The 24,398-nt window shown below is 36.8% G+C and overlaps 1 protein-coding gene across 1 annotated transcript in view; it reads left to right on the top strand.

Annotated features, from left to right (window-relative positions):
• Positions 1-24,398, top strand: part of mus312 (mutagen-sensitive 312) — a 575,442-nt gene that overhangs the window by 395,918 nt on the left and 155,126 nt on the right. The window contains exon 17 of the mRNA XM_090395332.1: positions 22,769-22,973. Within this exon, the coding sequence (XP_090251458.1) occupies positions 22,769-22,973 (205 nt within the window). The remainder of the gene's footprint in view (positions 1-22,768; positions 22,974-24,398) is intronic.

The following is a 24,398-nucleotide window of genomic DNA, read 5'->3' as shown; positions in this document are numbered from 1 at the left end:
TTAATAAGGCTGCACATCCATTTCACACCCAACCTATTTACTCTTCGAACACTAGGATACATTCAGATACCGCCTCATTCAAGCACTTTCAACGATTCCCATGCATTGCTGACATTTTTTCCGTTCAGTAACTGATACCATGGGACTAAAGATAGCATTCTTCTAAGTCGATCATAATTTCCAGCTTTGTAGTTCAGCATGTTGCCTGTTTTAATCGGAGCTTCAATACAAGTAGATACTTCCCAAGAAAAAACAGCATGATCACTGTCACCAATTGGTGGTAAAATAGCTATATTTTTGACAGAGATCACTTCTGATGCTATGAGCAAATCCAGCACTCTTTGACCTCGAGTTCCTTCTTTCACATGCTGCTTGAGAAAGTTATCCCGCAACAATTCAATAAATTCCTGTTCTTTCTGATCATAAGATTTCTTTTCTACCCAATCAATGTTTGGAAAATTAAAGTCACCCATAATGATCATTTGCTTGGTACCCATAAGGCTAAATCGGCGATGCTTTTCTTCATCCCCTACAACTGAGCTGCCAGGGCTGTAGCAACACCCTACCATATATTTCATTCTGTTAACCTCCACTTCACACCAAATAGACTCAAAGTCATCGCTACATGGGACATTATTACCATCATTGTTTTCTTGTATTTCTACCCTAATTGGACTTAAGTCATCTGATATCATTAATAGCACTCCTCCTCCTCTCCTATCTCTTCTGTCATTCCTAAAAATAGTATATCCGTTATACTCAATCCTACTTACCATATCTGATTCTGATAGCTAGGTTTCACTAATGCCAACAATCTTAGGCCACATCGTATTCAATAAAGCAACAAACTCAACCCCCTTTGTTTCTAATGCTCCTGGCATTTGTGTATAGACATAATAAATTATGACATAGCCTATTCTTATGATTAGATATGCAATGTATTTGGTCTTGTTCTAGAATTTTCTCTTTTCCCTCCCCAGACATACTTAAAAGGTCTGAACCCAAAGCATATTTTTCCACTTCTGCGCCACATACATAATCATGTTCAAAGGCATTTATATCTTTATTGTGGCTTTCTTTCACCGTATTCTGTGGCATGTATCCAGAGCATGGTCTGCAAGACCAGAGTGGCTATACTGGTGAAAACAGATGTAGTCCTTGTGTTCTGATATTTGCTGTCCTGCCTTTTTAGCCAAAATAGGACAGCTTACAGCTGCAAGGAACCTGATATACACCAGATAGTCAAGGGGAAGTCATTGGTCTTTGTTGGAGCAGATAAGGGATGCCAATTTTCTATATGGTCTCTAACAAGAGGTCAAGTCAGGTGTTTTAAAGATTTTGGTAATTTTTTCCGAGGTGCCTCAGATGTATGGAATGGTGATGGATTTAGAGTAATTAATCCTTGTTGTGAAGGGGGGGGGGTATCCATTGGCTGAGAAAGTGTTGAGGATGTAATTTAGTTCAGTGGTTAGGGCATTGTCATTTGAACATATTAGTTTAGCCCTTTTATAGTGTCTTAATAACTCCATATTGTTGTGAGGGGGGGGGGGATTGTTGGTGAATGTATCTGCCTGTATGGATGGGTTTTCTATAAACTGAGAAAACCAAGTTTCCATCAGGCTGGTGGGTGACTAGTATGTCAAGGAAAGGGAGGCTGTTGTTTTTCCTCTTTTTCCAGGGTGAACTTGATTCTGGGGTGTTAGTTGTTTAAGTGTATTAAGAAGGAGAGGAGTATATCAGAGCCATGTGGCCAAATTGCGAACACATCATCAACGTAGCGAAGCCATATAGTTGGTTTTTGTGGGGTAGAGTTTAAGGCCTTCTCTTCAAAAGTCTCCATAAAGAAGTTGGCCAAGGTTGGGGAGAGTGGTGAGCCCATGCCTGTCTCCTCTATTTGTTTGTAGAATTTTCTCTGCCAAACGAAATAGCCTGAGTTCATTGTGAACTGAAATAGGGCTGAGATATTGGGAGGAAATTTAGCTTGGATTAGGTCTAAGGTTTCCTTGAATGGGACATTTGTGAATAAAGAGGAGACATCAAAACTGACCATAATGTTAGTATGTTGGAGTGTAAGGTTTTCTATGCTGGCTTTGAAGTTGGCTGAGTTTTTTATGTGTGATGGTGTGTTACAGTATAGTGCGTGAGTGCTTTGGCCAAATGTTTAGCTAATTTGTATATGGGGGAATCAATGTCATCCACTATGGTATGTAATGGCATATTTTCTTTATGTATTTTTGGGAGTCCATATATATATGGGGGGGGGTATAGAGTTAAACGGTTTTAATTTGTTAATAACTTCTACAGGCCAAGAAATGACCTCCTTAATGAGCCTATGGAGTTTTCTGATTTGTGAGTTGGTGGGATTGTATTCAGTAGGGAATTAAGTAGCCCGATCTGATAATAAAGCATTAAGCTTACCTGTGTAGTCTGTTTGATTGAGTACTGCGGTGGCATTACCCTTATCTGCATCGGTGATTACTATTTCTTTCTTTTTCTTCATTTTCTGCAGAGCTTTATATTCACTATTGGATATGTTGGTTTTTGGTTGTCTTGCTTTGATGAGAACACAAGCTATATCCAGTCCAATATTGTTGGCAATGTGGTTTGAGAAATGGCAAATCCCACATTCAATCTGGATCATTATATACTCCGCTGGTATTTTCCTGGGAGCAGTGGTGAAGTTTTGGCCATGTGTAAGAGCGATGAGTGCTGCAAGCATCAAAGTAACTGAAGAAAGGTTGACTACAGTGTTGGTTGGAGGTTTTGGTTTTTGAGGTTGAGTTCTTTTTTAATTTCTCAACTTTCTTGTTATGTCGACCTTGTATTTTCTCGAATTCTTTATCTGTTGCAGTACACAGGACGTCATATAAAATTGACCAAAGCTCATGATTTAATGTTATATAGTGCCCTTCTTCAATTGCTCGAATAGCTTTGTTTGCATCAGCTAGGAGAACACGAGGAGTGGCAATTTGTTCCTGTAGCAGGGCATAGCTGGCACGGTTATAAATTCGGAGAGCCTTTTGTGAAAAGAAACGATGCTTAAATTTCAGACAATTTGGGATTACCTGATTATCCTGGCAGCGTTTTAGGAAGATCAGATGATTCAGTTGTCTTGATAACTTCAGCTTTATTTTATCGTATTGGTGGGCCTTTCGTGCGATGAAATTTCCGTGGATGATAGTAATTCTTGTAGGAAGGCTTATACATTGGTTATAAATGATTATTAATTAACTTAAGGAATTCACATCCGAGACACCTCGGGAAAAATTACTAAAATCTTAAAAAAACATGACTTTACCTCTTGTTACAGACTATAGAAAATTGGCATCCTTTATCCATTCCAACAAACACCAACATCTTCCCCTAGACCTACCTGGTGTATACCAGGTCCCTTGCAGCTGTAAGCTGTCCTACTTTGGCCAAACAGCCAGGAGACAGCAAATATCAGAATTTCAGAACACAAGGACTACATACGTTTTCACCAGTATAGCCACTCTGGTCTTGCAGACCATGCTCTGGATACATGCCACAGAATATGGTGGAAGAAAGCTACGATAATACACCGTAGCAAGTTCAAAAAATTTGAAAGACTTTTCATGGAATCAGCCTCAGCCCTAAGAAATATGCCAAACCTCAACAAATTTGGTTGCATGAGACTGCCCCAAATTTGGGAGATGTACATCAAGAGACCTTCAGCCCAATGGCCAAGAATACCTACATACAGTGGTGTAGCTAGAGTTTTTGCCGCCCCTCTCAATACACACCAAAAAAGTACTACAAAAAGTCAAAACGACATATAGGGAAATAAATTAAAACACAATGTTTATTTTTGAAGGAAAACTTTAATTTCAACATTCTAAAATTCCATTTTACTTCCTTTTCTGTTAGCAAAATTGTTGATGACATTGGCAAAGTCTATTTCATAGTAATGTAGGTAATTCTAAATCCATTTTATTTAGAAAAACTCTTCTTACAACTAGCAATACTTACAGCAATTGTGAGGAAAATTCACAGTAGTATTACAATATTTGGAAATGAGTTCTCCAGACTGTATTTTAGAATTAACTGCAAAAGTTCAAAGAGGTTCAAAGTGCCGCCCAGTGCGGACCCCCCCCCCCAGCTATGCCTCTGCCTACATAGCCCACTAGGGGGCACCATCAGGAATTTTAGGAGAAACAATAGCTTCCTCGCTTCATCCTCATTTACTGTGTGTAGTGCCTGCGTGCACATCTTTATTTTAAGTTCCTTTGAAGATAGCAACGTGACGTTGCTGAAATATTGGAAATATATATTAAAGTTTAATTTAATTATATTCTAGTGTACTTTGTGAATTCCTTAAGTTAATTAATAATCACAAATGGGGAGTCTGGTGAATATATATATAATAGAAGGGAATCATATATACCATATTTTCTGGTATATATGATTATGTATAAGATGCACCCAAGAAATTTAATACAATTTTCTGGAAAAAACCTAAACTTTAAAGTATGATTTAAAAAAAAAAATTGGATAAAATAATAGGCAATTTTTAATAGTAAACTGACCTTTCAGAAGCCTGCAAAACCCATGTCACTGTCGCCTGACTCTTCTCTATCATCATTAATTTCTTATAATATAGAAATAATTTTGTCTTCATATTCTTTCGGCATTTTTTGACTGATTTTTGTTTTTGTATGCATACAAAGTCCACTGCGTTTCATGAAACGGTAACACCATGATGCACCACCTTTAAAATCTTCAATGTTACGCTCACAGGCTACTTTAACTGCATGTGTATGAATCATTTTTGTTGAAATGGCAATGCCATTTTGCCGATTTTCTTGCACCCATTTCAAAACTTCGGTCTCTAGTTCTGGCCACTTCACAATTTTTCCACGTTCTGCACGCTTTTCTTTACACAAATTGTACAAAATCTCCTTCTGACCACGCCAAGTTCTTAGCCAATGACACACTAGAAGTCACGTGAAGGTCATGCATCAATTTGATTGCACCATTAACCGCCTACAAAGATCTTGGAACATAAAAGGGAGTGTGTATTATTATTATTATTATTATTATTATTATTATTGTTCCGGGCAACTCCAAGGAGTCGACAGACTCATCGAGGGAGGCCCTAACATCATGTCAAGAACAACTATTCGACATTCACACAGTATCTATCATACCTTGCCTTGAACTCATTCACGGTCGTAGCACTCACAACAGACTCTAGAAGCTTATTCCACTCATTCACTACTCTCCAAGTAAAAAACCTAGCTCTAACACCCTTGTCAACCACGCTCTTGCCCAGCTGCCATTCATGGCCCCTAGTCCTCCCACCACCAGTCATATTTTCAAAAATATCTTCTGGATCAATCTTATAGAAACCCTTCAGTAATTTGAATATCTCAATCATATCACCCCTCCTTCGCCTATTGACAAATTTCTGCAACCCACAAATCTTCAACCTATTCTCATAAGGTTCATTACCACAGACCTGCTATCATCTTGGTCACTCGTCTCTGGATCCTCTCCACTTCCTCCCCATCACGAAGAAACCCTGGTGCCCATAACTGGGCACAGTAGTCCAGATGGGGTCTTATCAAGGCTCGATATAGAGGAACAACAACTTGTTTGTCTCTGCATGTTAAAGTATTTTTCAGAAGCCAGGTGATTTGGTGTGCTGTTTTAGTCACTTTTGCAGTGTGCCCCCTAAACTTCAATTCCCTATCCACCAATACTCCCAAATACCTGGCCTCATCAATCTCCTGGAGTACAGTTCCACCAATGCGATATACTGCTGCTATTCTTTTCACCCCAAAGTGCATAACCTTACACTTTGGCACATTAAATTGACATCCATTTTTCCTAGCCCAGTCCTCCAAACTATCCAAATCATCCTGTAAAATTTTGACATCCTGTGCACTCATAATTGCTCTACCCAACTTTGCATCATCAGCAAACAAGTGAACACTTCTTCTCAAATCCTTTCCTATATCATTGATGAACAAATTGAAAAGCAGTGGTCCAAGAACAGAGCCCTGTGGCACTCCACTAGGTGTGTATGACTTTGAAAAGAGGAAACAATCTTTACCTTCATTATATAAGATGCACCCCATTTTTAAGATGAATTTTTAAGGTAAAAAAGTGCATCTTATACACCGGAAAATATGGTATATACTGTATGCCCACAGATGCGAGACCCTTTGATATTCCTACCCATGTTAGAAGAAGGACAATCTATTCCGATATTAGGGTAATCATTGCGTTTCGTGGGATGAGTTGTTTATTCTTACATGTTGGAAAATTAACTTTTCTTTTATGACCATTGTGGTTTTTGAAGTGGAAATTATTTTGCTTGTATAACAGTTGGAAAATTTTTCGTATAAGCATGTGATTTCGCGTGTTGGTGACCTATTCTTATATCCTTTATTTCTTTCTCCCCTTCAGCATGAATTGACTATTCTTGGCACCTTGCCAAGGTCAGCTTTACAAAGTGTGGGGCATACTATATGTTCTATATGAGTGTATGAGCCCCTCCTATGAAAGGTTTTAGAACTATTAGTAATTAGTACTGGAGATTACAGTTAGATAATCTGGGAGCCATACTCTACAGACCAAACATACTAATTTCTCAAACCACTTAATGTCTCCAGATGTTATTGCCTTGCAGAAGGACTTGAACACATTGCATGAATGGGCAGGTAAGTGGAACTGTCATTTCAGTGTTGCCAAGTGTAAGGTTTTTGAGATTTGGTATGCAACAATGGGATGCAAAGTATGCACTTGGTGGGAAAACTTTAAAGGAAGTAGAGGAGATGAGAGATCTAAGAGTGATGGTGGACAAGGACCTGAAATTCAGGGGCCACATTGCACAAGTTATGAAGATGTCATATCGGATAATGACAATGATGCAGAGGGCCCTGACTTGCAGAAATGGAGAGGTTATGATGCCATTGTATAAGGCCTTGATCAGGTCTCTTATAAATTATTGTGAACAGATTTGATTGCTGGGTTTTCGTGGTGACGAGGATATGTTGGAAAGGGTCTAGAGAAGATTCACAAAGGCGTTATGTGGTCTTTGGAATGTAGAGTACGAGGACAGATTGAGAGAATGTAAGTTGCAGAGCCTCGTGAACAGGAGAAAGAGGGAGGGATATAATTGATACATATAAGCTAGTCAGGGATTGTTATTAGGTTGACATGGAAGAAATTTTTCATAGAATGGAAGAGGGTGGGTAGAACAAGAGGCCATTGCTGGAAACTGTATAAGGAGGGGTGTGAGCAGAGGAGTGAGGAGAAAGTTATTTGCATGGAGAGAGAGAGTGGATGGTAAGTGGAATGCGTTGTCTGAGTGTTGTGGTTATAGACACACTGAATAGTGTGTACCTCCCAATGAGTCTCTGACTCCATGGAAGTCAGATGTTAATAATAATAATATTATTATTATTATTACTTTGCCACAGAAGAATCTCATCTGTTTTTGTCTTCTTTGTTTTGGTAACACCTATCATGTCAATCTTGTATTTATCCAGTTCTTCTGCTCATTCCATTTCATTTCTGTTGGTGCTTCTTATGCTGATGCCATCAGTTGTGAACCCTGCTGATGTTCAGTTTTTTGTGTAATATTAAGAGAAAGAATAATAAATATGTACAATATTGTATACAAAAGAGACTAAAAACATTTGCTCATTAAACGTATACCACTTCATTAACATACAAATTGAACAACAATGTCCCAAAACTGACCTCTGCAGTACACCACTAGTGACCTTTCTCTTTCAGGATACCGTATCCCCCCATATATACAACTTTCTGATACTTATCTGACAGCCAGTCACTGATCCAACTCAGAAGTCTGTTATTCAATCCCATCTGTTTCAATTTATTTACCAGCTTGTCATGTGATAGTCTATCAGAAGCTTTTGCAAAATCCAAGTACATCACTGCATATGCATCTCCCCTGTCCAAGGTATTTGTCACCTTGTTATAGTACATAAGTAAGTTAGTGAAATATTATCTCCCCTTAACAAATCCATGCTGATAACCACAGAGAATACTGCTGTTATCAACCTGTTTCTGTATCCTACTTCTCACCAATCTCTCCAGTACCTTCACCACAACTCCAGATATACAGACTGGCCTATAATTTGAACCTACCACCACCTTTATGCAGTGGAACAATTTTATCCTCCTTCCACTCCCAAAGATAACCATCAGAATTAGCAATGCAGGTATGGTAGGAAGTCAAGTGGGTAAATTTATATGGAAGAAGAGAGAAATTAGCAAAACACTAAACTAGCTGTGTACAAGACAGTGAGTGCTCAAACTAGTTTTACGTATAGATCTAAGAGCTTGTTTGAAAATAAAACAGTTCATCAAAGAATGAGATCACATATATGATAGCTGAGAAAAAGCTGAAGAGAGAAGCTATCCCATTGATGACAGAATCATATTTAAAATGAAGAAATTAGGAACTTGAACCAGTTGGTATTCAGGAATGTGTGACCTTCAGTAAGCCAGGGAGACGAAAGTTGAGCAAAATAAGTGTTTGATATTAGAGTGCCAGGAAAAAGCCCATATTAAGACCAAGTGGACTGACAGTTAAAAATGCTTTAGAAGGCTGAAGTATAAAATATGACAATATCGGAGTCCTGGCAGATTACTTTGGAGGACATTTGTTGACATGAAGCTAGCAATAATGTAAACTTTTTATGTAATACTAACATAATGTCTTGTTCATCTCTTGAGGGTATATATCAGTAATTGATAATGATATAAGGTGTTAAGAGAATTTTTCAGTATAGATAAGAGGTAAATTTTACAGGTAATTGGTCATCAATGGAAAATAAGTAAGGGTGTGGTTAGGAAGCATGTGGGGGTCCAGGTTCTTCTTCTTACAACATGCATCTTCAGTAAATGTTTTTGAAGAAAGATAAATTAGGTATGTAAGTATTGTGTGATGTGAATGAAGTTCACCCTTGATCAAAATCTATTGTTTTAAAAATAAAAGTTAACCAAAGACAGAGATCATGTATATCGCATGAAAAATTTGGAGAATGAATCAATAATGCATTAATGGTAGAATCATATTCAAAAATGGAGGTAATTAGGAAGGAACTTGACATTGTTAGTATTCAAGAATGTGTGTATGTGGAGCTAATCTCAGGTGGTACAGTCACTTAAATGGAATGGAAGAGGAAAGGTTAGCAAAACAGGAGTTTAATGCCAGGATGACAGGAAAAAAGATCCAAGTGGAATGATGCAATAAGAAGTCCTTTAGACAACTGAAATATAAAATCCAACATTATTAGAGTCAGATAACAGATTTGTTTTGAGGAAAATTGTTGATAGGAAGTTGGTAATAATTTAAGCTTCTCATGTTGTAATGGCATAGTATCCTATCCAGCATACCTCTTAAAAGGATATATATATATATATATATATATATATATATTATATGTATGTAGAAAGTATTTTTAACTTATACCCAAGTTAAAAATACTTTCTACATTTAGATCTCCTCCTGAGATTTTTATTTAATAAGGTTAAAACACCTTATGGTAACTTGTTTTGGTAAAATACTTATAAGCTCTGCATTACTAAATCTTGGTATTTCTAGCCTGGCTCCCACTGATGAGACCTCAATAAAGGTCGAAACCGGTCTGGGTAGTGGCCCCCTTGCCTTTAATACAAAACATCATACATCCCCGACTTGGAGATGTGTTTTGGCATTAAGGGTAAATATTAAGATTAGTGATCAGAGCTTGCTCCACCTTTACCACGAGTTGCCTTGGTCTTGCACTACCTGTGGGATCAGCTAGTCTTGCATCTATTGCAGGCGCAAACGTGACATTTTGTCTGTTTGCTCACTTGGGAAAAATGGAGTAAATATATCAGGAATTTGATGATGATGATGATGATACCTTAGCTACTCGGAACTGTTATCTCCATTCATTTGCTCTCCTTTACATCTGCTTCATATCATCTTGAAATGCCCCATCATCTCTATTACTATGATTCTCTCACTAGCTTCACATCATTTTTTTTTGTCATGTTCATTCCATCTGCAAACAGTTGTAATCTATTATAATTAATACTTGGTATACTGTGGGAAGGCAAAAGATTTTTTCATTTTTGAAATTATGGATTCTACAACCGTGTTAAAATAACTCTTTTTATTATCCTGACGTTTCGATCTTCATATCAAGATTATCATCTGGAGCATACATAAATATACAAGACAAACTACGTTACATTTCAAACTGTAAGCTAGAGAAACAATGATTTGATCACATGCTACTCACTGGCATGACCTCTAATGAAAAAAAAAATAAATAAAATACATCAAGCTAATTTAATTTTTGATTACATGAATAAACATTCTTGCTTACAGATGGTTTTCCTTCCAGTAACAGTGATGTCCTATTTCTATTATTACAATTGTTATTTTTGATTTAAAAAACAAAAAATTATTTATAAATTACAACATGAATAAACTTTCTTATAGATTTTTTTCCTTAACAGTGATGTCCTATTTTTCAGTATATTAAAGTTATTTTAGATTTAGGATCCTGGATTTTCTAGAGTCCTGTTTATAGTTGTTCTTAGAGAGGAAGGATTCATGGGACGAATATATGCCTTCTATATGTATGGGATTTTTAGACCATCATTATTGTTTAGATTGGGGTGGTTGATAATGATCTCACAAGCTTCCTTAAATTTGCATTCATTCCATGTTTTGGTCTGTGATGTAGACAACTAGTGCTTTTCCAGTCAATTCTATGTAAGGTGTTCAGAGCATGATCAGAAAGGCCAGCTTCACCATAATTATTATATTTGATGTGTTGTTTATGTTCTTTTTGTCTGATCGGAATTGTGCATCCTGTTTCTCCTATGTCTGATATGTTGCAGGTGCAGTAAATACAATATACTCCAGGGTGGGCTAGCGGAGGGAGTGGGTCTTTCGATGAGTTGAGTAAGCTTTTTAATTTTGCAGGAGGTTTAAAGGTGGCTTTGAGGTTGTATTTTTGTAGTATTCTGTTTATTTTGTCTGATGTCCCTTTAATGTTGGGAATGGTTATAGTTTTACTGTAGTCTGGTTTGTCTTTGTTTTTTATTGAGGTCTTGTAGAGAATTTTGTTAATAGTGTTTTGGCTGTATCCATTTTTTTGAAAAGTATTACTGATCACTTTAAATTCGTTTTTCAGTGCCTGTTCTGGAGCAGATCTTTAGAGCCCTGTTTTTTAGGGTATTGATGACACCTAGTTTTTGTGTTGGGTGGTGGTAGGAGTTTATGTGTATATATTGGCCAGTATGTGTCGGTTTCCGGTGAACAGTGAAGGAAAGATTGCCAGAAGGAAGATGTGTGACAAGTGTATCTAGAAACAGCAGTGTGTTATGTTTTTCAATCTCAGTTGTGAACTGTATATGTTTGTGTTGCTTGTTTAGGTGGTTAAGGAAAGTGTCTAGTGTCTGGCAGCCATGAGACCAAATCGCAAAAACATCGTCAACGTATCTGAGCCAAACTTTGGGTTTTAAAGGGGAGGAACCTAGAGCAAGTTGTTCAAAATGTTCCATATAAAAGTTAGCAATCGGGGGGGGGATAATGGTGAGCACATGGCTGTGCCTTCTTTTTGTAGGTAGAAAGCGTTTTGCCATACAAAATAACCAGAATGTAAGACATGTACAAAAAGCACCGTGATATCTGGAGGAAATTTGTTCTGTAAAAGAAGAATTGATTGGGACATTCGTAAAGAGGGCAGAGACATCAAAACTGACTAATAAATCATCTTTTTCTAATGTAATGTCTTTGATGATGTTTATGAAGTGTTGTGTGTTTTTGATATAGGAGGGGGAATGACTTACCAACTCCTTGAGTGTTGCTGCTAATTTTTTGGCTAAGTTATAAGTCGGGCTATCAATCCCTTTGACTATAGGCCTTAACGGTGTGTTTTCTTTGTGAATTTTCGGTAGCCCGTAAATTTTCGGGGAACGAGCGTAGTGTGGAAATAGTTTTTTGACCGTATCTTCGGGCCATGTGGTAATTGACTTAAGTAGATTCTCTGTTTTCTTTTTGATTCTATTAGTTGGATTATAGTTAACTAATTTGTATGTGTTATTGTCCAAGACCAGCAGATTCTATTTTTTCCACATAAGTGGTTCGGTTTAAAATAACATTGGCACTTCCTTTATCTGCTCTGGTTATTAAGATGTTCGGATTTGACTTTAGTGATTTTATCGCTGTTATTTCGCGTTGAGTTAGGTTGCTTATTATTGTTTTGTTATGATTTAAAATGCTGGTGGTTTCTAAACGTATTTTTTCTGCTATGTTATTTGGGATGAATCTTGCTCAGAAAATTATGCTCTTGAGACTAAACATGGAACTTTCAAGCTGCTTCAGGCCTCCATTAATTAAGGCACTGGTTTCATACCACACAGTGGTATGAAAAAAATTCATCTGTCATCTAAAGATAATCATGAACATCCATTTCCCCCAGCAGGATTTGAACCTGAAGTCTGTTGTTTAGAGAATAACAGACTTAACCACTCAGCAATCTAAGCAAGCAGTTCTTTGCAAATAACTGAATAGCTCCTTGAAATTCACTGACAATATCATTGACAGTAAAAGTTGAACAGTAACAGTTCTAGTACTGAACCCTATGGTATTCCACTTATAACTTTCCTTCCACCTGATGATGCTTCTGCTATGCAACTCTTATATCTGATCTGTCAGATAGCTGCTAATATTTCAACTGTTATATCTGTTAATTTTATTATTAATATGTGCAATGTCTATATATTTGTATTGTATTATTAACTACTATTAAAACTCTTTCAAAGACACATCTTAAAGATAAACCTGAATCTTGTCTTGTCTTGTTTAACCCTTAACTATATCCCTTGTCCGCTGCGCCTTTGTTGTAATCTTTTGTGGCCTCTCCTTCAATCTCAAATCGTGTGCAAGGTCTTCAAACAAGGAGAATTTTCCCTGATCTATAAATTCTGGGGTTAAGTCCTTTCGGAATCAAGAAAATTTATTTGTTTATCTGCACTATCTTGATTCCTATTCAAGAGAGAACTTCTTGTCAGGGATTTGATGTACAGATTATCATGATTCCAATAAATATCAGCATTAAACAAGCCCTTACTAATATTTCTAAACAGCAGTCGTAACTGTTTCCCGTGTTTTTACTTATACAGGTTCTATATTTTTAGCAGGTGGTGCATTGGCTTGGAAAATCATACACGTATTTTGGGTTAAGAAACAAAGAAATTTATTCATTCAAAAAAACAATACATGTTAATCAAAACTAAGCTAAATGAAGGTCCCAAAAATCAATTATGCAAAAATTAACAAGATCTAGTTCACAATCGGTATCTCTCATTAGGTGATATTAACAAATCCAAACTGTCCTTAACCCAATTACTTAACACAAATATATGGATGAATGCCCTATTTCTTCCTCAATTAATGCACATACACATCTATTTCAAACTAACCTTAAACTAATGATAGTTTCTGTAATTCTACACTTCTATAGCTATAAAGATCCTTGTTAGAGGAATGGGTACTAAAGTCCTAAAATCTGTCTTAACAAGTCCAATCCACAGGAAATTTTGCACTGTATCTCACTCTGGCCTAAGAATTACACAATACAATAAGAAATAAAGGCTTTATGTTACCAACCAGATGAATTCATTAGGAGATACTTTTCATCGTGTCTTCTTGTAGGTTTCTTTTAGGTCGTTACCCTATTCATCGAGCTGTTGTTCCTTGCCTTGATTTCAAACATGGATCACTTCTTTACCTTATGTCGATGAATCTGTCTTGCAGAAGGGTACAGCCGGAGCTACACGAAGTTTTGGCGTACGCTGTTTGTCCCATCGCATGGATGATTATGCTCGGACAAGCCCGCTATTTTGACCATATTGCCGCCGCTGAACGACTCCCGCTCAACTCCATCGTCTCGAAGCTATGACCCACCACATGGAAAACCGCAGGAGGGAAGAAAACACCAAAACCTGAACTAGGAATGAAAAAGGCAAAAAGACCACGAACTCGTATCACTAAGACTTTTATATGCTCTGTGTCTGTTCTCTCTAATACGTCACTGATTTGCAGACGCCACCTAATTCTCCTTGTACACCGCACCTTCTCCTCTCATTGCTTTCCCGCGTGGGCAGCCTACACATGCTTTCAGTTCATATAACAACTGCCTGAGGTCATGTTTATAATCGGATTACAATAGTTTACTCTAAACTCTGACCTTCTTGTTACAATATCACCTCTACAATACTTTATTTCTTGTTAGTTATTTAAGGGCCATTTACAAAATACTCACATAGAAAAATTATATGAATGGACTATTATTACTATGTGTACAAGGATTTCTAATATTATCTATTTATAAGTAATTCTCTTTAGGGAAATTTTGCATTTATGTTAAATCTGAATAAAATACCAAATTACAATTTTAGTGTTCATTCCAGATTTAACACAACTATTAAATATCTACTTTCTCATTCTCTTGCAATTCTTGCAGTCCTTCTTTTCCCATTGCTGTTTCTCTTATTTTCATTACTTTCTTTCATTATCAATGCTGTTGTTTTTTCCTTTGCATCATTAACCCCATTTATTTATTTATTTATTCCTATGGCAAATGGAATACAGAAACAGCTACAGGTCAATGTCCAGCCTGGAAAGCCAATCCAAGGCCTCATCCGTCATCTTGTGAATGTCTTGTAGGCCACCACCTTGAAATTGGAGCCTTCGCAGTCATTCCCAATATGAGTAATTGTCTGAGCCATGGGAGAACAATCACAATAAGGGTGGTCTAACAGCCTCCATTTATGTAGTAGGTAGCTACATCTACCCTGGTTAGTTCTGATCCTGTTGATCAATGACCAAATCTTCCTAAGAAGAGCAAAACCAGTCTGCGGAGCACAGGGACCTTCTACCTGGAAGCTGTTTGTTGGGAGATTGTTGGACCAGTTTTCTCTCCACATGTCAGTTGTTGATGGCAGGGCAGCTGAAGAGGGAGTTCGTCCATGGACCAGAACGGCTTTCTAGATTTTGGGCAAAGACTAGGTGGATTTATGAGAGTCTGGTGCAGAGACAGGAGTGGGTTGCTCATTACTTTATTAAATTCTTTAATTGAGGCTTATCTTCTCCATATGTTTGGTGGAGCAATGTTAGATAGGACAGGCAGCCAGGAGAGAGCAGTGCTTCTCACTGTCCCACTAATTATGCACATGGTAGAGTTTAGTTGGGTGTCTATAATGTTTATTTGTTTGTGTGTGTGCGTGTGCGTGCACGCACGCACGCACTTCTTTCCCAGATAGAGGCACAATATTCTGCTGCAGAGAATGCGAGGGCTAGTGCAGACGACCTTAGGACTTCTGCACTACAACCAGGTTGTTCCAGCAAGCCTTGAAATGATATTGTTTCTTGTTTTAATTTTGTTGGACAGGTTGGTGTTGTGCCTTCTGTCCAGGCTCACTCCAAGGTATTTTGGGATGAGGCTGTGTTCTACCATTTTTTTTTCACAGAAAGAAAGGTTGAGGTGTCGATTCACCTCTGCATTGTTCAGGTGAAATACTGTGGAAACAGTTTTTGTTGGATTTGGCTTCAAGTACCACTACTTGAAGTACTCTTCCAGGATGTTCAGGTCTGTATTCAACGTTGATTCCAGGTTGGAAAAGGAGATAGATTGATGTAGGATTACTAGGTCATCAGCATACATATACTTGCTTGAGCTGGTATGTGGTAAGTCGTACACTTAGATGTTAAAGAGTAAAGGGGATAACACAGAGCCCTGTGGGTGACCATTGTGAAGGAATCTGGGCCTGATCTTTTTTTCTGCCAATATGGACCCGGATCTTTCTATTGAAAAGAATGGATTCAAAAAGCTGGAAAGTTTTTTTGCACCTTATAATATTTCCTAGCTTTAGGAGGAGGAGGCCCATGATCCAGACTGTATGACTCAATAAGCTAATGTTAGGTCAATAAAAGTGGCTCCGGATTTAAGTTTCTTCTGGAAGCCTGCTTCAATCTGTGTTGTCAGGGCCAGGACCTGGTCACAGCAACTTCTTCCCGGCCTGAAGCCAGCTTGTTCAATCGGGAATGCTCTTTCAATGAGTGGTGAAATTCTTTTAAGGAGAATTCTTTCAGCGAGCTTATAGGTGGAGCAAAGCAAGGAGATAGGTCATAGATTTTTGACATCATTTGAATCTTTCCCTGGTTTGGGCACAGCAATTATTTTGGCTCCCCCCCCCACACACACACAGATTTGGTAGTTTTCAAGTCATTATAATTTTTGAGAAAAGGGCTGCTAGCCATGTTTGGCCGAGATGTTTTAGAAACTCAGGGAGGATACCATCCACTCCTGAAGCCTTGCCATTCTTGGTGAGTTTTAAGGCTACCTGTACCTCTTCCCGAGATACTGGGTGTACAAGGTCAGGAAGCTCGTGACTCATCTTCAGGATTTGTCTGATGGAAGACTGCACAATAATTTTCCTGATAGAGCTGAGACATATCTTGGAGGTTTTCAATAAATGATTAGCCATTTGATCAGAAGTTATCTCTGTTTCTTTTTGTGTTGTTGGTTCTGTGCCACCTAATTTTCTCAGAAGTGACTAGCTTTTCTGGTTAGATGTGGTGAAATCGAGTTCATGGATGGTTGAGATCCATCTTTCCTTTCTGTTTTTATCCAGCATTGCTATGAGCTCCTTAGCAACAGTTGGGTCTTCAGTCTCTTCATATTTGGCTAAAAGTTCCTCAGTTTCTCTACTCCAGCATGGGATGTATTGTTTTCTGTAACCTCTAAGAATAGAGGCTTTGGCTGCAGTTTTCATTAGTTTAACAAATCTTGGATAGCAATTAGGGGTGGGTGGAAATGCTCTAATGGTTTGCTCGATTTGTTTCTGAAATGCATTCCAGTTGGACCTGCAAAGGCTCCATCTAGCAATTTGTGTTCCACTGATGATTAGAATTGATGTGCCAGTCTCTATTAGTGTAGGACAATGCTGACTAATAAGAGAATCTGTTGAGGATGGTTCTGGTTGTTGGCAGAGGGTGGTCTTTAGTGACTATGCACAGATCTGGAGTGTAGGTTCTGTTCCATCTGGCTGAGTGGAGAGTGCCTTCCTGATTGGCATCATAAATCAAATACAGGTTATATGTATCCAACCAGTTAACTAGATTATTACCATCCTGGTTGTTAGAAGAATAGCCCCACATGGTGTGATGAGAATTGAAGTCACCAACATAGATAGCAGGGTGAGTTGGTGGCTCGTCCATCAGATCAGGCCAGGATTGCAGTGGTGGTTTGTAGACATTGTAGATGGTGGTATTTTGAACTTTAATACCTATGGAGTATTCCGCATCAGGTACACATTGGGTTATGTCCTTGAGGTCAGGCTGGATGTAGGTTGCCAGACTATGCTTGGGATGGCAGTTATAATACATGAGAATTAGGACTGGGATCTTTAGTCTATTGAGGGCTATGTCAGGTACATGGGTTTCCTGGAGAGCCAAGATGTCAATTGCTTTGTCTTTGGCTTTGGATTTAGATAGTCCTTCTATGTTTAAGGAACATATCTTGAGAGAGTTGTTTAAGGGGACTGTAACTTATTTTTTTGAAGCTGCCCTCCACCCAAACAAGCAATGCGATCTTTGTTATTCTGTGCGAAGATCATGCTGGCATGGAGCTTTTTAAGTTTTGTATTCATCATAGTTGCTGCTGTAAGTGGTCCAGGATGCTTGGTATCTTTGGATGCCTTGTTTGAGACATTAGCTTCATGTTACCTGTGATTCATCTCTGGGGCTTCTTTTGTCTGAAGCACCAGCAATGTACCACAGGGTAATATTACTGGTGTGTGTGTGGGGGGGGGGGGGGGGCATGAGAAGGCTGTCTCATCCCTCCCATTAACCACATGAAGTGTCCTAACTCTCTGTTCACCCTGCTCTGCACAGTCTTTTGTCTTACTTTCTCAATACTTCGGTCTCCCCTCCCCCATGCATTCTACCTTCATCCATGATTCACCCATATAATGATGGCCATCCATAAGGACTGCAATATCTTTCTCAGTCGCACTCTCAAAGGTTAACTCCAATGATACTTCTTGCATGTTTTCCTTACTACATTTCAAGCTTACATCTTCTCATTATGTTAGGACATTAAATATTAATGGATATAAAAGAATGAAAATTAAAAATAAGTTATTTCTCTATTATAGCTATTTTTCTGTTATAGCTTTTGACTGGCCTATCAAAACTAAAGATATCTGTAAGGTAAACATAATCTTTAAAGGTACCTGTGGCATGACTAGAAATAATAAATTATTATTAACACTAAGCACAGTATTCGGTGGGATGAAGCTCACCTTCTCCATAGAAGCAGGTTTAAATATGAACTCCTTTTCAAAGAAAGTTGCGAAGCCCTTTTACATTGGCCAAATCTGAATCGGAACAATTATCTCTCTCTCCAGAAGTTTGGGAGATTCTTATTTTATGTAACCATCAAAAATAGTTTTTAATAATATTATTTATTAATATTAATTTCTAACACGCAGCAACAGTTTTTAATTGGTAAAACCACCGACTGGTGTATGTACCTTGTATTCCTGTTTCTTTGATTTGCTTGTTTCTATGCACTGATGATGACATACTGTTATTTTCAGTACAAAATATCTGTACTTTCATTTCATTAAAGTTAATTACTGTGGTTATCGTATAATTTCTTGTTCATTAGGTAAACAGTACGTACAAAATCTGATCACTTAATCACATTTAAAATTGAAAGATGACATCTGATATTTTAAAAATAAATAAATAAAATTACAGCAGAAGGATATTAAGAACAACAATTTTAAATATTAATTTTTGAGGTAGCTGTTTTCCAGATGTATAATTCCAGATGCTCCCATTTCTCGCCTGCTGCATTTTGAAATGATGCAAGCGCAGCATGCCACAACATATATTATTGACACTAGATAATGGCAAAAGTTAAGTAGATTTTTATAATGCTATGTTGTGTCATTAAGTTATTATATTAAATAGAAAATATATTTAACAATTAACAGTCAGAAAAAAGAAGTGAGGCTCTGCTAAAACAACTATGAAAATAATATGTAAAATCTTATGAGAGATTTTATGTTTTTTAACCCTAGGCATGAGTTATGGATTATGCAAATGAGTAACTAGATTTATCTAATACATTATTGCTATCTAACTATATATGACTCCTTTCATTGCTTTTACAGTCTTATTCATTTTTTTATGAAATATGACAGTTCAGAGAAAAATATTTTGGCTTTACACTTAAACTAAAAACAGAAAAAATCCATTTAGATATTTTGTCTTGAATTGAGAAATGAAATGAAATAAAAAAAATACTTCATCATTATTATAATACAATATTACAGTATTGTAATATTGTATTGATTCCAGTACTAAATTAAGTTTTAATAATTATTAAAATATATTTAAAGCTAGCTTGGTATGTGTATATATATATATATATATATATATATATATTACTTACAATGATCTACTCATATGATGGTTTTAGCAACATGACGCTGAGTGAATCAACCGGTGCACAGTATTTGTTTTTTACACTGGAGCAGCAACACCCTTACTTGGAAGTTGGTCATTATTAACAGCATTCAACTAATAAACAGTTCATAATTTATGGCAAAACCAAATATTGAGAGAGAGAGAGAGATGTTCTGAGTAATGATGTCATAAATAACCTGAGTTCAGAAATATTGTGCACCAGTTTGATTCAATGAGTTGACATCATGTCGCTAAAACTATTGTATGGTCAAATGCAGCATCATATGAGTGGGTTGTTGTAAGGTTGAGTGTTACCTATATGTGTGTGTGTAAGTATTACTTACACACACAGCTTGGAAAGAAGTCAATGGATACCATAGTGTGAGAACAAACAGCCATGGCACCCACCTCAATAAGATGTAGGACCTCCTTTCGCTGAGATAACTGCAGAAATCCTATTGGGCATACTTTCCAGAAGTGTACAATAGTGATCAGTGGGAATTTTGGACCATTCTTCCTGTAGGCATGTAATCAGGTCCTGGACTGTTGAGGGGTCAGACATCCCTTGACTTCACTGGATGATTCCCATTCATCCTCTCAGATGCTCAGTAGGGTTGAGATCAGTGCTCTGTGGTGACATCCCTATTTCACACATTTATGACAGCAGCCTTATGACTAGTCAGTTCCATAGAAATGCCACAAAGTAGGAAATATTGCATTCTTTAGAATGTTCAGATACCTCTGAGAGTTCAGTGTTTATGTCACCACAAACAGAGGTCCAAGGCCAAACTAGGAAAAATAGGACCACACTGCCACCTCTGAATTTCATAGTTGGGGATGCTTACCGGTCATCTGCCACACCCCATCCATCTGCTCAATAGAGGTGTTGTGTGATTCGTTTCTCTGTAACACAGCTTTCCAATCTTCTAATTCAAATATCCCACTGTACATGCAAAGAGCATGTACAGTGGGATATACAAGCTGCAATATACGAGCCCCCACCGTAAAAACACATGTTGTGAGCCTTGGTTCTGAATGTTTTTATGCAGATACGTGTTCCAGTTGATGTCTAGAACTCCACATTTAACATGTTGCCTGAAGAATGACAGTTTTTACATATTATCCTTCGTAGCACCCTATGGTCACATTTGGTAAGTGTGGTGGGTTGTCCACTGTGGGTGGTAGTACTTGCAATTGACTCCCTGCACTTCCATGTAGTATCACTGATTGTTGACCTGGAATGGCTCAATTTGTCAATGCCAAGAGATAGGCCTGCAACATGGCATCCTATCACAGTCTCTGTCAGTTCCTTTCTCACAGCCATTTCACCTAGGCACAGTTGCACTGACTTGAAAGCATCATATTCTTCCAATTTATACCAGCTACAAACACATAACTCATTACATGGCACAGTGTACATTGCCCTTTAGTGTGTCCATTGACTTCTTTCTAAGCAGTGTGTGTAATATGTATGTATATATTACTTATATGCAATATAAGTAATACATACTTACTAATACATAATACATACATACATACTTTCAGTATATACTTATTACATATATATATACTGAAAGAGAAACCGAACTGCAGGCCAAACTTACTTTGCACAACTGTTCTTACAGTGGTTAATTACAAAGAATGGGGTAGGGGATGGGGGATTAGTGCTTTGCCATACAATGAAATTCACTATATGATTGTGGTCTTGGAAGAACCCAACATGCCATAGGGCTCAACAAGTACACTCTTCCATGGCAATTTATTATTTAATAAAAAAATCTTTCTAAACAAACTTTTTTTTTTTTAACTTTAAGTAAACATAGAAGAATATACATGTAATATAAAGGGACATTATAGTAACAAAAGTTATTTTAACAAATTATATTTTCCAAAAATTCAGCATTGTTTTTACTGTTCTTCATGTTCTTATTATTTATTGACTTCTCCTTATTGAAATAGTTCTTACATAAAGGAAATGTTCTCACAACAAAACAGCACCACTAATCACTTTATGGAACTTGCAATATATCATTAAAAATGTGTGTGGGTGTGTTGGGGGTGGGGGGTCTTTGGTGATTTTTTCCTGCCATAAGTAGGATTTTGTATAACTTATCAACTACTATGTACATGGGTACACACACACAATAATCCTTCAATTATCCACATTGGTAAAGCAGTTCGAAAATTGAAGGGTCTGATAACCTAAAGCCCTAAAAGTTGGTTGACAGACTAACACCCATTAAAGGTTCGGATAATTGAGAGATTGCTGTGTGTGAGTGAGTGAGAGTGAGTGAGTGATATCAGGCATATGGTGCATATTATTATAGTTTAAGATGTAGCTGCAACAGTTGGCCATATTTGCATCATTATTGTAACATTCTGGACAGTTGTCAGAAATATTTTCAGCATGGTAAATTTTATGACTGCTATTTTGAAATCTTATTATGAAAATTACTACAAAAAAATTTTGAGTAAACTTACAAGTTTGGATACTTACATTCATTTGGAACAGTGCTTTCCAACCTTGTTTTGACTCCTGTAACTTTTTTTTTTTTTTTTTTTTGAAATACAGTACCCCTCATTCTTTTATAGCACCCTGCTCTCTAGCATATGACATCATAATATCCATCCATCAGAAATTGACACTAAAAAAAAATACAGAATAGGAAACAGAAGAGTGTTATCACTTAAGATTAATAAGTGGTGGAATAGTGATGGTGATATACTGAGTATATTCAGTGGTATAAATTAGTGTTTTATATTTAAAACTGTGTTCTTTTTACAGAAAAGTTACATATGGGGGGGGGTGGAAAGTTCTGATACGCACCTAGAAGAAAAATAATATTAAAGCAACTGATATAATCACAAAAAATAATATACGAGGATATCAGTCATTTTTGTTCTACATGTTTATTAGAACTTTTCAGACCTCCTGTATATCTTTATTCGAGATTTAGAAGAAAATCTTGTGTCACGCTATTATGAGTATTCTCATTGAAAATAAGCGATCTATAAGATGACTCAGAATATCTTTTTTCATTGAGTCTTATCATCAAGATATAGACAGTATATACCTGTTTTAGTTAGCATCTTTTATCAGAAGTTTAAGGTTTTGTATGGTTCTTGTTTCATATATGGAAAAAAAAATGAATTATACTATATTACAATTACCCTTATTGTTTTTTGGTCTCATGATAACTATCTATTACTTTATGCTTTTCATAGAGTTTCCCTTTGATACTTCCTGATGAAGTGCCATTAACACAAAATTCTGAGCAAAGTGACATAAATATTTTATATAACGAGAGCAACCGTTCTTACCAGAATGATTATAAGAGTGATAATATGCCTGTAAATTCTGAACTCTTCAGTAACTGTACCTTACCACCGTGTGATAATGCTGACATACCCTCTTATTTCACAGAAGGAAGTAAGTGTAGAATGCTTTAAAAATCAATTAAGCTATACTTTTAACTATTTTAACCATCTTTTTATAATAATTATTGCAAATTATAATATGTAAAAAAAAAAAGTTATAAAAATTATGGAAACAACTACCATGTTAGAGTAAAACTTCAGTTTAATATAAACCAAAATAATCTCTCAACATTTCAACCTTCACATTAAGATCATCATCTGGAGTATACACATATATACAAAGAAACAAGCTACACTACACTCTACATGGTATGCTAACGTTACATTGATTTGGTCAACCATTAAAACTATTGGCCTGACCTCTGGTGAAAAAAAAACTTCCTACATCAACGCTACAAAAATAAATTAAGTTGGAGAGCAACATCTTCACACAAATTACTCATATAAGTATACATATAAATTAAAACAGTATGGGTGGTGGCCAATAAAAGCTGAAATAATTGCTTAGAGTCCTAAAGTCAGGGTTTGCTAGAAAACTTGAAGAACTAAGTGGGCTGAATATATACTATCCAAATTCTTGGGATTTTAAACCACCATTATTGTTAAGCTTAGGATGGTTAATCAAAATTTAACAGGCTTCTTTAAATTTGCATTCATACCAGGTTTTTGTATGATGTAAAGAACAGTATGATGTATTTTCCAATTAATTTGGCGTAGGGTGTTAAGAGCATGATCTGAGGGGCATATCAGGAGATGGACTGGGTGCTACACTTTGGAAACAATGCTGCCATTTTTTTCTATAGGACCATCTTAGTCTGCTCATGCATCTTGAGCACTTGTTCATAGTCCAGGTGTTCCAAGTTTAGATCTATAATTCATTCTTGCTTTGTGAGGAATGGTTCAAGAGAGAGAGAGAAATGGATACTTACCTATATCCAAAGCCTGGAGAGCTAATGGAGTGTTGAATCATGTTCCAAAAACTAATCCAAGAAAGAAGAGTCACGATACAATGCGATAAGAAGTGAGTAACCAGAGATGATGGCTCATCTAATCTCAGACCAACTATCAACTGCTTTCCAGGAGATAAATCAATACCAGAGCAGATAACAAGGTTGGAGTGGTGCCGAAGTCATATATTTCCCTTATACAAATAGTGAAAAGGTGTATCAACTTATTGTTAAAATACTCTGGATTAACAATAGTTATAGGTGTTTTCATTTGATTATAATTTAAACTAGTCAAAAATTATATGCCTGTTTAATCCTTTATCCAAGTGTAAGCAAACAATGCTTTATACATGTCTGAAAGGAATATGTGCTTCGCATTATGGAACATCTAAGCAGTTAATTTGAACTCATTACTCTCTATATACATGTAGCCTAGTAATGAAGATACTTCACAAGCAAACAAAGTTTGCTTACATTGGAATAAAGGATTAAACAAGAATTATTGGCAAGTTTATTTAGATAATAACTAA

The sequence above is a fragment of the Typopeltis vanoorti genome, chromosome 7, assembly GCF_054136105.1.
Source record: "Typopeltis vanoorti isolate ZY-2024b chromosome 7, IOZ_Tvanoo_1.0, whole genome shotgun sequence".
Lineage (NCBI taxonomy): Eukaryota > Metazoa > Arthropoda > Arachnida > Uropygi > Thelyphonidae > Typopeltis > Typopeltis vanoorti.
The sequence above is the reverse complement of the archived record's forward strand: the minus strand, read 5'-3'. Positions and strand labels throughout refer to the sequence as shown.